This window comes from Callionymus lyra, chromosome 19 (assembly GCF_982586985.1).
Source record: "Callionymus lyra chromosome 19, fCalLyr1.hap1.1, whole genome shotgun sequence".
Classification (NCBI taxonomy): Eukaryota; Metazoa; Chordata; class Actinopteri; order Syngnathiformes; family Callionymidae; genus Callionymus; species Callionymus lyra.
In genome coordinates, this window is record NC_141836.1 from 20,297,972 (window position 1) to 20,314,416 (window position 16,445).

At 35.3% G+C, this 16,445-nt stretch overlaps 2 protein-coding genes and 1 long non-coding RNA gene across 5 annotated transcripts in view; 2 read left to right on the forward strand and 1 right to left on the reverse strand.

Annotated features, from left to right (window-relative positions):
- LOC148059882 (uncharacterized) overlaps positions 1-16,445 on the forward strand; it is a 312,120-nt gene that overhangs the window by 218,090 nt on the left and 77,585 nt on the right. The gene's annotated exons all lie outside the window — the stretch shown is intronic.
- On the forward strand, positions 5,020-7,854 carry LOC148059893 (SAM pointed domain-containing Ets transcription factor-like). Its single transcript, XM_087781818.1, has 5 exons — positions 5,020-5,417; positions 6,984-7,181; positions 7,261-7,305; positions 7,370-7,507; positions 7,601-7,854. Exons 1-5 carry the CDS (start codon positions 5,021-5,023, stop codon positions 7,777-7,779), a joined length of 957 nt encoding a protein of 318 aa, XP_087637944.1. The 5' UTR covers position 5,020; the 3' UTR covers positions 7,780-7,854.
- Positions 9,529-16,445, reverse strand: part of pacsin1a (protein kinase C and casein kinase substrate in neurons 1a) — a 28,137-nt gene continuing 21,220 nt past the window's right edge. For all 3 annotated transcript variants that reach the window (XM_087780921.1, XM_087780920.1, XM_087780922.1), the window contains 5 exons: positions 16,126-16,301; positions 15,939-16,059; positions 15,767-15,873; positions 14,727-14,923; positions 9,529-11,777 (listed from right to left, as the gene is read on the reverse strand). In XM_087780921.1, the coding sequence (XP_087637047.1) occupies positions 11,668-11,777; positions 14,727-14,923; positions 15,767-15,873; positions 15,939-16,059; positions 16,126-16,301 (711 nt within the window). In that variant the 3' untranslated portion in view covers positions 9,529-11,667. The remainder of the gene's footprint in view (positions 11,778-14,726; positions 14,924-15,766; positions 15,874-15,938; positions 16,060-16,125; positions 16,302-16,445) is intronic.

Below are 16,445 nucleotides of genomic sequence, written 5' to 3' on the forward strand. Positions count from 1 at the left end.
CAGTTGAAAATTGTTTGATTACAGTTGAAAATGGTTTGATTACAGTTGAAAATGGCTCAATTACAGTTGAAAATGCTTTGATTACAGTTGAAAATGGTTTGGTTACAGTTGAAATAGTTTGATTACAGATGAAAATGGTCTGATTACAGTTGAAAATGGTTTGATTATATTTGAAAATGGTTTGATTACAGTTGAAAATGGTTTGATTACAGTTGAAAATGGTCTGATTATAGTTGAAAATGGTTTGATTATAGTTAAAAATTGTTCGATTACAGTTGAAAATTGTTTGATTACAGTTGAAAATGGTTTGATTACAGTTGAAAATGGTTCAATTACAGTTGAAAATGGTTTGATTACAGTTTAAAAAGCTAGATTACAGTTGAAAATGGTTTGATTACAGTTGAAAATGGTTCGATTACAGTTGAAAATGGTTTGATTACAGTTGAAAATGGTTTGATTACAGTTGAAAATGGTTCGATTACAGTTGAAAATGGTTTGATTACAGTTGAAAATGGTTTGATTACAGTTGAAAATGGCTCGATTACAGTTGAAAATGCTTTGATTACAGTTGAAAATGGTTTGGTTACAGTTGAAATAGTTTGATTACAGATGAAAATGGTCTGATTACAGTTGAAAATGGTTTGATTATATTTGAAAATGGTTTGATTATAGTTGAAAATGGTTTGGTTACAGTTAAATGTGGTTTGATAATAGTTTAAAATGGTTTGGTTATAGTTGAAACTTGTTTGATTACAGTTGAAACTTGTTTGAGTACAGTTAAAAAAGTAAGTAAGTAAGTAAGTCATTTTTATTTGTATAGCGCTTTTCCAGACCAGGGTCACAAAGCGCTTAAACAATCAAAACAAAACTCAATAAAGTATATACTTTAAAGATCAAGATAAAATTGAGAACACAACAGGAGTTCCAGAAAATCAAGGAAAAGCCTGAACAAATAAAAACGTCTAAAGATGTTTCTTAAAGGAGTCAGTAGAATCCATCAAGCGCAAAGAGAGTTTTGTCCACATTTAGCTGCAAAGTGTTTTCACTCAGCCATTGTTTGATTTCTAGCAAACAATTGACTAAGCTGTTCAGCCTCTGGGGCTCAGTTGGATCAAAAGAGCAGTAGAGCTGGATGTCATGAGCAAAAATGTGATAAGAAAAATCAGGAAATCTCTGAATGATTTTACCGAGGGGAATCAAGTACAGCAAAAAAAATAAAAGGACCCAGAACCGAACCTTGAGGGACTCCACACAACAGATCTGCCGATCCAGACCTCATTTGATTGGCAGATACACTAAAACTGCGCCCAGAAAGGTAAGATGAGAACCATTCTAACACAGACCCAGACAGTCCCACTTCATCCCTCAGTCTTCCTAGTAGGATCTGTTGATCAACTGTGTCAAAGGCTGAGGACAGATCCAAGAGAACCAGAACAGAGAATTTACCCGAGTCAGCCGACATCATGATGTCACTGGACACTTTCAATAAAGCTGTCTCCGTAGAGTGATGTTTACGGAAGCCAGACTGAAACTTCTCATGGATGTCACTCTGATCCAGGAAAAAAGATACCACCTTCTCCAAGATCTTGGACAAGAAAGAGAGCTTAGAAATAGGCGTGAAATTAAAAAATTGAATGAAAAAGGGTTTGATTACAGTTGAAAATGGTTTAATTACAGTTGAAAATGGTTTGATTATAGTTGAAAATGGTTTGGTTACAGTTAAATTTGGTTTGATAATAGTTGAAACTTGTTTGATTACAGTTGAAACTTGTTTTATTACAGTTGAAACTTGTTTTATTACAATTGAAAATTGTTTGATTACAGTTGAAACTTGTTTAATTACAGTTAAAAAAGGGTTTGATTACAGTTAAAAAAGGGTTTGATAATAGTTGAAAATGGTTTGATTACAGTTAAATGTGGTTTGATAATAGTTGAAACTTGTTTGATTCCAGTTAAAAAAGGGTTTAATTACAGTTAAAAAAAGTGTTTGATTATAGTTGAAAATGGTTTGATTATAGTTGAAAATGGTTTGATTATAGTTAAATGTGGTTTGATAACAGTTGAAAATGGTTTGATTAGAAGAAAATGGTTTGATTACAGTTGAAAAAAGGGTTTGATTATAGTTGAAAATGGTTTGATTATAGTTGAAAATGGTCATGGAATAATGTTTGCCACCGCGCCTTACCAATCCTGGAACTCTGTCCTTCTAAAAAAATTGTAAAAATAAAGTGGGGCGTGATTGAAGCTGGCATGAGGAAGAGATTATTGTGTCATAATGGGGTCTTGTAACCTCTCGTTCACCAAGATTTCCGATGGGGAAGAACTCTACAAAAATGAATAACTTCAAAACATTGTCATGATGATGGACTAACATTTGAATTTAGGAGATATGGAATTTCACATTGGTTGCCCTTTAAGTAACTGAAGAATACTAGCGTTGGATTGTATAATAAATGTAGATAGTTAAAGAACGAATTGCGAAAAAAATAAATGCAAAATGAGAAAAAGAAAACCAGACTATTCCACTGACTAAACCCCAATATAAAGTCAACATTAATTAGGCTTGTATGAATAGTTAAGCCGTTTTGTGGTTATCCTGCTCTTGATCGCCACTTTTAGCATCCAGATAAACCAGTTTGTGTACATTTATCACAACACTCACTAATTCAGTTGGCTAGAAGTCAAAACTGAAAGAAACAACTTTGCTTAGAAGTACAGGATAAATCATTGAATGAATCTATTCAAAACTTCATTAAACTGATCAAAGTAAATACTGATGGTTTTTAAAACAGTTAAGAAATTATTGCTTTATTAGAATTACACCTTTAAAAAAAACATGTGTAGACCTTTGCCAAGTAGCTCACTTCAGCCTACATTTTAAATTACAAACAGTTTTATTTTTAAATCAGCTCAATGGGACAGCAGCTGGCGTACCATCCTAGAACCTGCTCGCACAATACACAATAAGATCAGTGATACTGTTTTTAAATTCCGGGAACACCTAAGTATAAAAAAAAAAAAAAAACTCCCAATTATTGTCAATTAAGACATTTGATTGGCAGTTTTTTTTCAACAGACACCAAGGCATTAAAGCTTGTGCTCACACAGAACAGAGGGATGAATGAATAGCAAAGGCATTGTTCCTTGTTTCTTCCCCCCTTCCATCTGACAGGAGAATCTGCCCACATGTGCACAGAATACACACATTTATCTCTGGGAGTCAAACCTTGATGAGCGAGTTTTCACAGTGAAAGCTACTTTGTCTAAGTAAACCGTTTCGTCTCTAATAACCATTAGCACGTTTTCTCAATTGTCTGTTTGTCCATTCAAAAAAGCCACTTTGAGGTTGTGGTGTGTTCTGGTGAGCATGCAAAAGTTACGTCTGTATGCGTGAAAGTGAGTCTTTAAAAATCACACTTATGATGAGAAGAAGTAGCAGACGAGCTGGTGGAGATGAGCACATGCGAGCAAAATATCCAGACATTGAGGGAACCATTGAGTCACGACTCCAACTGACATTGGCTCGAATTTATCTAAACAACAAATCAAACCTAGGGGAAGTCTGGGGGCCACATGTGGCCCTTTATATATATATATATATATATATATATATATATATATATATATATATATTTATATATATATATATATATGAGGCCCTCATGAAGTCAAAGTGAAAACTTCAAAACTGATGAAGAATTGTTTTGATATGACCAAATATTACATTTTAATGTTGTCAATGTTTTGACCATAACTTTTTATTTAGAGTTTTTAAGTAACTTTTGGCAGCAATTAGTTCAAAGACTTCATTTTTAATATATATTCTCATTTCATTATCTAAATAATATTTTCCCCAACTGTTTTGGATTGTATTTCCCCTGAATACAAGAATACAACAGGAACTTCTTAACTGTAAAAGATATGTAGTGATTTATATTGAGTACCTTTCAATAAAAATAATCTAAAAATAACTAACATTTATAATAAAAAAAAAAAAAAAATTCTAACTTGAATTTGATCTTATTTTATTCAGAATCAGAACATGTTTATTGCCAGTAATGCATTAGTAAAACTTTTTTTTATTCGTTTCCGTTTGTGTGTTGTCGGGAAAACATGATTTAAAATAAAGTATCAGATAAATCAGATTAAATATAATAAGATAAAGGAAAGTAATTGAAGATTGTATCAAGTTTAATTAAATTGAAGAGCAACTCGACAACAATCCAAAATAAATTAAAAAAAAAAAAAATAGTTTAAGGCACAAATGTTTATTTCCCACTGAGACACTTAAATCCAATTGTGTTTAATTAAAAAATGTCCTGGACAAACTACTCATTGACTGGCACCGCTTTCAGCCATGAAGAGAAATTGTTGGTCAGGACAGCAAATTCTCTTTGAACGTACACTTCCACATGTTGCCCGAAGCAAACATGATACAAAAACTACACTGAAGTAGAACCGCGACGTGCATCTGCATCGGAAAATATATAGAAAATAATAATTATATTAATGAATAAATCATATAAAATATCTTGGGATTTGGAACTAACATGAAACTTTACTCATCATGTGTATCATGTGCACATTTTAATGACATTTAACATGTTGATTTACATTTTTTATTGTCATTTTAGCCATATTTTTAGATTCAGGAATGTTATGCCTAATAAAACTTATGTGCAGGGACCCTAATATTAAGGTGTTTGTATGTTTTTCGACAGCCCCTCACAACAGTCCCGCTACATAATTCTGCCCCTTTTGAAAAAACAAATCAATTATGGAATGATATTGTTGAGCTCCAGCGAACAGACAAGACACACATCAGAATTATGAAATGCTGGACTGGGTCGGGCTTGTTTGAGTCTCATGAGAGTAAATATCAGGGAGGAAATGTCATGTTTACTAAAGGATTGCTGCTGTTTCAATATTGGATGGTGTGAGAGCAGCATCCATTGATAACTCGCGAGGTGAAAATGTCACCATGTTGACGCGACTCGTTTCATCCTCAGCGCGAGTGAGAATGGGGAGTCCTGGCTGGGAGCACATGGACTACAGCATCCACTCTCCCATGTACCCGAGTCCTCACGCCGACACCCGGGCGGCCTGGCAGGACGAGGCTGAGGACATCAAGCCTCCCAGGAGTCTTCTATCAGATCTCAGCTGGCAGACTCTTCCGGTTTACGACAGATTAGCTGTGGAAGAGAACCCCTGGGTGCTGAAGATGACAGACGGTGCAGCTACTCCACCCCCCAGGACTCAGGAGCTAAGCCCCCCCATATCCAATCACACTCAAACGCCCCCCTCAGAGGTGCAGGGTCAAGCGGAGGAACGCTGCCTGGAACAGGTTCAGTCCATGGTCATGGGAGAGGTGCTGAAGGACGTGGAGACGGCCTGCAAACTCCTCAACATCGCACCAGGTATGACTTTTACTTGAATGTCATTTACATCTCAAACTTTGCTCAGCCTTTATTTGTTTGCCCTCAAATCAACACATGTTAAAAGACCTGCTGACAGTCGGAGAAAACCTCCCTGCGTAAACTTCTCCGCTGGCAGGCGACTCCAGCTGCTTTCATCATGACCTTTCAAATCATAGCACAAGCCGCTTCTGCTGTTTTCTTGTGATAGTTGTCAGTCTTAAAAAACATTATGATGCTTCACTAGATCATGGAGCCCTTAGACTGTAGTTATGTGGCTCTGATGAGGTCAAAATGACCATCAAACAACTGTATTACATATATATGCATATAACTGGATAATAATCTTTATTGAAGATTATTTTCTCTCCACTTTTCTCACTTTTATTTGTCCTTTTTATGGGTATTGTTTTTTAATATTTTATATTATCATCTAAAATAAATGTATATAAAATTAAATATTACACACATCTTATTTTATTTCATTTTGTATTTATTTTCAAATCATTTTTATTTGTTCATGCTTTTCCTTGATTTTCTGCAACAGTGTTGTTCGCAGTATTATCTTGACCTTTAAAGTATATATTTTATTGAATATTTTTTTGATTGTTTAAGTGCTTTGTGACCCTGGTCTAAAAAAGCGCTCTATAAATATAAATTACTTACTTACTTACTTTTATGGCATAAAAGCACTTTATTGTATGTATTTTGACTTTAAGAATACTTCAGAGAAGTATAAATTACTTTAAAGATCAGGATACTTGAAAATATTGTTCACAGATGGTCAAAAGGGAAATTAGCGGAATAATTATTATCATTAATTATTATTAACATGGAGATAATTACTATAAGCGATAATTCACAAAATATTGTTATATTTATACATGATTCTGATAAAAAGTTTGAAAGAAGGAAATAATCTATTCAGTGAAATCCAAAAGTAAGACTAGTATATATATAATAATTATAGGATCTTTTTCTTCTCTCTGCTCCCTTTCAATTTTTAAAATATCTTGTTTGATCAGTTAAAAGATAACATTTTTGAGTAAGTATTTGTTATAAATGTATGATTTGAGAAAGATTTAATTAATTTTAATATTAGATTAGTTTAAAACAAACAAACAAATAATTTTTTTTTTTTTTTTAACAAAATCAAATGCTGTAAATTATTACGTAAAATGCATCTCAAATAAAGTGATATTTAATCAAATAACCTTTTTTGTTTTAAGATTCTCAACATCTATTCAAATAATTTCTGAATATTTTAGCAGTAATATTTTACCGCCTGGCCCTCGGGTTGTACTTTGTCAGGTCTACGATAATGATACAGTGACAAAATTCCAGCTAAAGATGCTTTTACTAAAATAAGCAATTCAACTATGTTCAAACGTCTAAAGATCTTCTCAGGGCTTGATTAGTAACATCAGCACTTTTTTTGTCAATGTATCAATAAATGATTCCTGTTTTGTTCTTGCATTACTGGCAGTGAAGTGGTTTCTGATTCTCATTAAAACTCAAGGAGAAAAAGACACAAACTCATAGAGAATAATACCTTGTTTTCGTGTGCAGATCCTCTGGCCTGGAGTTGCATACATGTTCAGAAGTGGCTGCTGTGGACCGAACATCTGTACAGGTTGCCCCAAATCAGCACCTGTTTCCAAGAGCTGACGGGCCGGGATCTGTGCTCCATGACGGAGGCCGACTTCCGGCAACACACCTCGGAATTCGGAGACATGCTGTACGCTCATCTGGACATCTGGAGATCTGGTGAGGACGCAGGTTGACTCAAATCTTCCGAGAGGTTCAAAAAACGCAAGTAGCCTAAAGATGTTTTGTCGTTTGTTAGCGTCGACCATGAAGGAGCGTCGACCGGCAGAGGAGAGCAACTCTCGTAAGTCAACTGGAAACATCTAAATGATTTGGATTGAAGTTTAAAAACATCTCCTTCATCGCAGCCGCTGAAGACGAGTCGTGGTCGGATGTGATGTGCAACTACCCGAGCCAGCCCATCCACCTGTGGCAGTTCCTCAGAGAGCTGCTGCTGAAGCCGCAGAACTACAGCCGCTGCATCCGCTGGCTCAACAAAGAGAAAGGTGAGCACATGGATCCTCCTGGATCTTCACACTTTTTTGTATTCATTCCTGACGGATCTGAAGATACGACTTTTCTCTTTTCCGTCTGCGCAGGAATATTCAAAATCGAGGACTCGGCTCACGTGGCCAGACTATGGGGCATCAGGAAGAACCGCCCAGCGATGAACTATGACAAACTCAGTCGCTCGATTCGCCAATACTACAAGAAGGGGATCATCCGAAAACCAGAAGTATCGCGCAGGCTGGTCTATCAGTTCGTGAAGCCGGTATAACAGAGCTCTTCTTCCATGACGGTGACGCAGGACACCAAAGATATGCTGGACATAGACTATAAAGACTGCCTACTGATGCACTCCTGCCTACAAGAGAATCACTCCATCACTCTTAGGGTTTGTTCTAACTTATTCTCCACGTTTCTTGGATTGTGGACACTTCATTGTGATCACGAAAACATGGAAGATCAGTGGGCACCACTATTTCTATGCTGTCCTATACGGAGAGCAAGTTTGGATATAAAAGTCTGTGCTTACCCAGAGAGGTTCCCCAAAAAAGGCAAAGGCATTCTTCGAGATAACCTCTTGAAGAAGACGACTGGATGGACTCTGATGTGGAGAGATGAAGGGAAACTAAAAATGGTGTAACATTTTCTGTCTCTGTCTGAAATACTTGCAGAAGAACAGTCTGATTAAAGATAGAAAATCTGATTTTTTAAGTGATTTATTTTCTAAAGAATATATCTATTCATTTCACGTTGCATTTCACATGTTAAAAATCACACAAGTACTGACGCATCTACTAAATTACTCTTATTCCTGATATTATAGTATAATAATAAAACAAGTATGAAATTAATTTACAAGAATAATGATCGAGATTCAAATCATTTTGATCACAAAATACATAAACTGAGTAATATAAATGTGGGAAAATAAATCTAATTTGAGGAATATGGGGTTTTGAGACAAATTATGAGAAAACATGATAAAGTCAGATCTACCATTACATTTCAAGACGGTCCTTTACATTTAACATACTTAAATATTTCATAATGTGAAAACCAGTCCAGTGACTTGGGTATTAAAATATAGATAATCTTGCCTCGGGGAGAAATATCTTCCACTTGTTTGCTCTCATCAGTTAAATATCTTTGAAATAATCCTCCATTTTTTAAGAGATATAATGTAGAACAGGGGTCTCCAAACCGATCCTCAATGGGCCGGTGGTGCAGGTTTTTGTTCCGACCGGTCAAGCGTTTATGGTTTAACCAATGAGGTTTCAGCTGGAACAAGAAGCACCTGACTGTCAATCAACTGATTACACTCTGAAGACTCCTGATTGGGTTAAAGTGGGTGCTCCTGATTGGTTGGAACAAAAACCTGCAACACCCCCAGCTATTAGAGGACTGGTTTGGAGACCCCTGATGTAGAGGGTTTCTTTGCTAGTGTAAAACAAAATTGAAAAATGTTTTCAATTCAAAATGTATATAGACTAGTCAAGACCATATAATTGTTATGTGTGGCAACTGTCTTTCAAACAAAACATCATTTTAATTAATAATAAATATGATAGATTTACCAACATTAGTAAAGATTTAAGCTTCTTTTGAGCTCTAATCTTACTTAAACACAAAGTGACTTTTAACTTTAAAAAGTGAGTGCAACACCACTTCTCTGATGGAATTTGCAACAAAGGCAACATTCATTATTATTATTTTAACTAACGAAGCATTTACACGAAACCCAAGTATGTCACGTCATCATTAAACTCAAATTAATTTGGCGCACGCGCAAAACTATCACTGTCACGTCACGACGGCGGCTCTACGAGAGCATTTAAGAGTCAAAACCAAACGTCTTTATTTGTACTAGTATGTAGATGAAAGTGTCGACGCTATTATTTGCTGAATGACAAATTCAACACATTGACTTGTGCTTCCATGGGTATATTTACACAAAAGTATCCGCGATGAAGGTTGTTGTGATGGTTGTGTTGCTAATGGAGAAAAAACACACGGAGACACCTTTGTTTTTTCCTCAACAAACTTGTTTCCCTTTCAAACCAATATCGTAATATTGACATCACCACAACAAATTTGATTCCATTTCTTCATTACTATAGTTATTATCTGTGATCATAATCATCTTTATGCATATTGAAATGAAGTTCTTGATACACCAAGATGAACAGGCACTACACCAGTTAGGAGATAAAGGTACATCACTAACTATGAACATACATCTTCTAGACCACTAACATTGGGTTCCACAACATCCGCTGCTGCCCCCCGTGTGCATAAGGAAGAGATCGTCAACATTAAAAAAAAAAAAGCATTTACACGTACGACTGCCTCAACATGGTTAGGTTTCATAGTTCAACTCAACACAGTTGTACAGTTACAATAGAATATAATCTTTAAATTACATCATCATATACAAATCTTTTATAATACACTGATAATTCCTTTGCAGTGAAATTCATACGATATGTTTCCTATTTCTTTACTTTAATGAGACACATTTAGATGTATAACACTACATTTGTCTTTTTCACTTGCATTTTTTTTTATTTTTTACTTTTTTCTTCTTTTACATTAAACTCAGACACACTGGATGATGTTTGCCCCCAATAAAGATTAGGTGTTGATATTGTGCGCCGTGTGTGCAGGACAATTTGTTGAAGACTTTTTTGCTATGCTGGACACTTTTTTTTTCCACTCAAAATACAAAAAACATGTGAGCTGGTGATGTGTGTACTTCCTCTTTGTGTGAAACTCCTCGTCAGTTGTGTTACGACGCCGATCCAGGGAATTATTCATCGCAAACGTGCGGCCGGTGACATTATGTTCTGCGGTCAAGGAATAAAGATCGTGTTTTATATAGCTTTGATAATATGGTTAAGATGGAACAGATTTGAAAAATATAACTTATACAATTTGACATAAAACATTAAACAACAAATCTAATTTTGTCCCTGACAAAAACTGCTGAAAAGACCCTGCAGTCTGTCTCCACCAGTTGAATTTGAGACCCCTGATCTAAGACCAGTGTAAGAGCTAAATCTGGTCACATGTTTTCTCTCTATCGCTGACTATATTAAAACAGCAGTTGTGTTGTTCATACCGGGCATAACTGGTTTGTGCATTTAGCCATTTTCCCGTGTGAAGTTGTCAAAGAAAAAAAACAACAACTAATAATGACGGTATTGGGTCATTCTTTGGCTCGACAAAGATGTTTTGTTCATGACCCTTCAGAGCCATTTTGGACACCAGGTCACCTTCCAGGCCCAAGTGCATTCAATACCTGCTGATCTTCCTCCGACGACCCCTGAAAGAAAAAGCTTCAAAACCCTGAAGCTTCGACACAAGAGGTTGAAATGTGACCTGAATTACTCAAGTAAAAAAAAAAAAATTAATGTGCCGCTTCGGAACCAAATGAAAGGAAGAAATAAGTACCAAACTTTTTCCCAGGAGAACACATGCATGAGTCATGTGATGCCGAGAGAGGAAAGTCCTGGCATTAGAGTTGCATCAAGCCTCTGACGGGGCTTTAGGACTCGGGGGGAATGCAAGTTTTGTTGCATAGCACATGCTGCTATGCAAGTCTGGATATAGTTCAACACATATAGCACTGCACACACCGGATAAGAGGTCGGACCCAACCACAGAAAAAAAAGAAGAAAAAAGTACTGCCTGTGGTTTTAACACTATACAGCATTCCTGACGTAAGAATGACAACTGACCACACACGCATTAGAAATGCTACACAAATGGCATCACACTGTATATACACATTGCAGGTTAGAGAAGCTTGTCTTGTTTGGGTAATAACGGGTTATATTACGTTCCCGTGTTCGCAGGAGAACACGCTGCAGTGGACATTAATACAGCTACACACAGAAACAATGTGCCCCTGCACTGGCTCGGGTGTTAGACTCGTGTTTGAATAACTGCAGATCCTTTTTTAAATGTGTTATTCCGCCCACGTCAACTGCTGGATAAAATATGTAGGATACTGATATACTGTCTTTTACTAAGTTTTTATGGAGGCAAGCCTGCTTGGCGCATCAAAAGATGGGTTTGCTCGTGAGTCCCTGGCTATGTTGCGATTGGATGGGACAGTTCAAGCTGCCTCCAATGGCGATTTAATAGTCCAGTCACGTGACTAGATCGGCTCCACGTAATTGGCCGGGTACAGTCCCTCGCGGCCGTTGTCCAAACGTCCTCTACACCAACCTTGCTCGTCTTCGTCCTCGGTCTTGGTCAGCTCGTCACCTGTGAGAGACAAAGACGGTCAACGTGAAATTGAATGTTTATTGAAATGTGAGGATAAGAATATCAAAGAAAACTAACTGAAATCTTTGAGACATTTTCAAAAGGCTGTTTAAATATGGACGTATATCAGTTTAATCACAATATTGAATGGTTGTTTATTTTTAAAAGCATTCAATTATTTTTGGAATCACTAAATTCAATAATTGGTTTTATAAAAGGTTTTATTCAACTATATAATTCATGAAAGGCTGAATTTAAACATTTTCTAAATCAATTGTTTATTTTTCTTTTGAGTTTTTCTAATTCCAATAACTTAAAAACATTTTTAATCTTTTAAATTCAATATTAAACAAATAGCCATCATACTAACATTTTAATATTGAATTTAAAAGGCTACGACTAAAAAAAAACGTTTTGAAATTAGAATCAAACTGAGTAAAAAATGTATCATTCATTGTGAAAATATTTCAAATGTTTTACCAAATTATTTTAAATCAACATATTCAACGTAAACATGATTGAATTTGAACAAAATCAGTATATTTTGAATACAAGTGTAAAATAAACAGTACGTTAAAAAGAATTCAATTTCAAGTTTCAATATGTAAAACTAAACCATTCAATATGAGATAGATTGATAGATATTCCTATAAAACTGATCTACTTTTATATTAAATTCTGGTTGAAAAACTCAAAAGATTAAACAGTTCAAGTCACTGACCAGAACACAATCTATTAATTTAACTGTAACCAATTATCAGCCCAGATATAATTTTCTTTTCTTTTGATATTGTGGGAGGTGGATTTTGTCATATGCACACATATCTCCCAAATTCGTTCAATTCTCTTGCATTTGCATCAATATTTTTGGGAATCCAGATCATACATTCAATAACAGATCATAAAGTATGACAAACTACTTATAATGCTGTACTGTCATAGTGAACATTATTTATTTAGTTTTTATTCTTATGATTATTTACATTATGTTTGCAGAATGTACATCTATTAATGGATATCTTTTGGTTAATTGATAACTGGCCCTACTCTAAAAAGAAACTAAAACAGACTGTATCAGTCTCATTTTCAGGCTAATTTTCTCATAACTTTTATCACAGTTCTAGCATCCATGTGGTTCTAATGTTGACATTTGTTATCTTTACTGACTATTAAACAGATAACACCTTTAGTCAGTGTGTATCTGTCACCAGGCAAGCTGACAGTGCGTCATTTTGAGCTGACATTTTATTTTTGAACCCATTTGTTTTCGGGCGTTCGGGTCACCATGACCCAGAGATAACACAAGGGTAAAGCCATAATAAATATTTAATATAATAAAACCTTAAAATGTCACACAGAAAAAAACATTAACGACAACACAAACAAACATTTCACAAAGCAGTGACATCATGGTCAATTTAGCAAATATATTGTGTGCGATATATTGCGATACTGTAGTATCAACAATATATTGCGATATTGAAGGAGCAATGATATATTGCGATATATTAAGATACTGTGGTAACAAGGATATATATTGCGATACTGTAGGAACAATAGTTTATTGCAATGTATTGCGATACTGTAGTATCAACGATATAGTGCGATAGTGTAGTATCAACGATATAGTGCGATATATTGCGATATTGTAGGAACAATGATATATTGCGATATATTGAGATACTGTAGTAACAACGATATATTGCGATATATTGTTATACGGTAGGAACAACAATATATTGCGATATATTGCAATACTGTAGGAACAACGATATATTACGATACTGTAGGAACAACGATATATTGTTTCTACACTTTTTCTGGCTTTTACAGCAAAGAAAATAGCAAATACTTTCTCTAATAAAATGTGAAAGTTCTTGTAGGAAAGTGCTTCTCAAAATGATAACAAAAATGTACATTGAAAATGAAGTGCATTAACATCTCAAACAACCTGGAGTAACTATGCAATATCCAGTATCTGTCAGTGTTAAATCTTTTAACTTTATATTCTGTTTTAAAGCCAAAATTAGTCCAAACATCAGCTGTTCAATATATAGTTAAGTTATTTCATTTATAATTAAAAAAAAAAATATATATATATGATTTCACAAGATTTAAAAGCAAGTTAGTAAAGTGTTTAACAGTTTTATGACTAAACTAAACGTGTTGTATATATTTTTGTGCCATCATTGAACGTCCTGAAGTTTGTGGAATTTAAATTTAGTGAAGTGTCCATTGACACACACGGAACTCTGCACTGTCTGCCTTTATTCAACCAGTTATAAACACACTCTCTATTTATTGGTTTGAGGCATATTCTAATGATGAAGTCAACATTAACACTAACAAGAACGATGGTTATGCGTCGACTGAAACTTCTCTTGTCTCGACAGTACAGCAGTTAACTGCTTTGTTTTGTTTGGTCTTAGTTGTTCTTTCGATCTGATCATATTCTTTGTCGTGATGCGTCTTTAGATGTTAAATAAAGTTAGTGGTGTTGAATCTTGTAGCTTGATTTCCTCCACACGTTCGCTTACATCTTCACTGCAGCAGAGCCGCTGCAGTGAGCAGCTGCTTCAGCGCAAATATATATAATTTTAAAATATTGATACAGTGCTATTCAATATGGATACAGTATCGTGAATTAAAACATCGCGATATATCGTTATATTGATAGTTTTGTACACCCCTAAAGATATGTATTGTAGGTTCTTGCTGGCCAAAGAATACATTTGGCATTACATTAAATATTTTATTCATACAGATTTTCACTTAATTGTGTAGTAAAAAACGGTTCTTGATGCTTTCTTAAGAACATGTTTGGCTCTATAATTAGAAGCAGGGCAATCACCGTATAATCACTGTTATTGACTGGAAGAGTAATGTTGTTGTTGTAGCCGTTCCAGCACTTCAATGAACTGTAATTTACTGTATCAAGAAATCTCTCACCAGCTTTAAATGTGAGCTCATCCTGCTCCTGGCCTTCGTAGTCGTACAGAGCTCGCACACGGACTCCTTTTCCGGTGCTGGAGTCCTCTTCAAATGAGTTTCCATTCCCACCGTTTTCATTCCCGGAGTGCGCGGCGGGCTGCTCGTCGTCGGACCACTCGGTGGAGTAGGCCTGGTTCTTCTCATAGCTGCTCACACTGGAGGACACAGACACATTTGAAGACTCACAGTGCAAAAGACATATCTATAGATTTGTGGAAAAATGAAGGTGACAATTGATAATTTTGACTGAAATTATTATTTATATTGGTTAAAAAAATTACATTTTAAATGGTCCTTTGCAGCAGTTAATGCTAGTTAACTACTTTTTGCTTTATTATTTAGATCCATAAATGTGGGCTACACTGACTTTTAATCCACAAACAAAAAGATAAGATAAGGTTCATATCGGTTCGTAAAAACATTTACATGTTTTTAAAGATTTTTGCATCAATATTGAGTTTTGTTGTTGTATTTTTTGGGGCAATAATTTCTGTTTTCTGAGTATTTTTATTTTTCTGTTTTATAGTGATATTTTAGTAGCATTTATTTAAGTATAAGTTTGTTTATAAATTTAGGTTTCTGAGTATAGTATAGCATAGTTTGTATTTATTTTTAAACTCTCTTTATGATTTGCTTGTAATAATTGTTATTTTATTTTGTAATGATTTTTCATTATTTTTACGTTTCTTTGTGGTGATAATTTAAATAATGTCTTTTTGTTGTATGTGTTGTATTTATTTGACATTATTTGTATGCTTTGTCTTGTCTTGTTTGTATGTGGAATTTTTGTTTGCTGTACATTTATTTAATGTATTTATTCTAAATTACTTTTATTTATTTTATTTAGTGTTAATAATTTCAATTCTCTGAGAATGGTTATATTTGGTTATAATTTATCTTTTCTACATATGATTTATTTGTTGATGCTTTGAATTAAATTACATTTGTTGGTTCGTTTTTTTTTCGGTCAGTGAACAACTTTTCACAGAGTGCATTACCTGCTACGGTCACCAGGTGGAGCCACGTGGTCAGTGCTGGGAGTGGGTGGTGCTCCATCTGGTTTCTTCTTCTTTGGAGGAGCTGCGGCAGCTTCCGGGTTGTATTCCTGGTCAAAATGGAAAGATGAGGAGCGAGAAAAGGAAAGAATGTGTTGTGAGTGAAGACCGTTACCTCAAAGGCAGGCCAGTTCATATGCATCCCCGGCCCGTGGTTGTTGCTGAACCACTTCAAGTCCTCTTGTGTGTTCGCTCCTAAGATGGTACGCTCGAGTTCTCTGTAAATCGTGGCGTAGCTGAGGACGAGAGGAGACAATATTAGGGAAGGAAACTCAAAGAGCCGAACTACTTCCTGCTCTTACCTTTGGTTCTCAGTGAGGTTAAGATGGCGTTTGATGTCCAGCAGTGCCTCCTTGAGGAAGGTCAACCTCTTGACCTCGTGCTGCTGACACTGGTCGAACACCTGGTCCATGGACTCCATGTACTGAGGAGTGCACTTGCTCAGCTCCTCCAGGGACTTCTCGTACTTCTCTTTAGCCTGCCGCAATAAAAAAAAAATGTTACTATGACTTTTATTATTGTTCTTCTTGGTTTATAGTTCAATAAAGTGTGTTTTTCAAATAAAATATACATTTTGACCTAACCTAACACACATGGACACAAGAATGTTTTCTTAGTAAGG

Excerpts from the sequence above, each read along its gene's own strand:
- LOC148059893 (XM_087781818.1), top strand. The coding sequence starts at position 5,021 with ATGGGGAGTCCTGGCTGGGAGCACATGGACTACAGCATCCACTCTCCC. Across the intron at positions 5,418-6,983 it reads ACTCCTCAACATCGCACCAG|ATCCTCTGGCCTGGAGTTGC; the intron begins GTATGACTTTTA and ends TTTCGTGTGCAG. Across the intron at positions 7,182-7,260 it reads TCTGGACATCTGGAGATCTG|CGTCGACCATGAAGGAGCGT; the intron begins GTGAGGACGCAG and ends GTCGTTTGTTAG.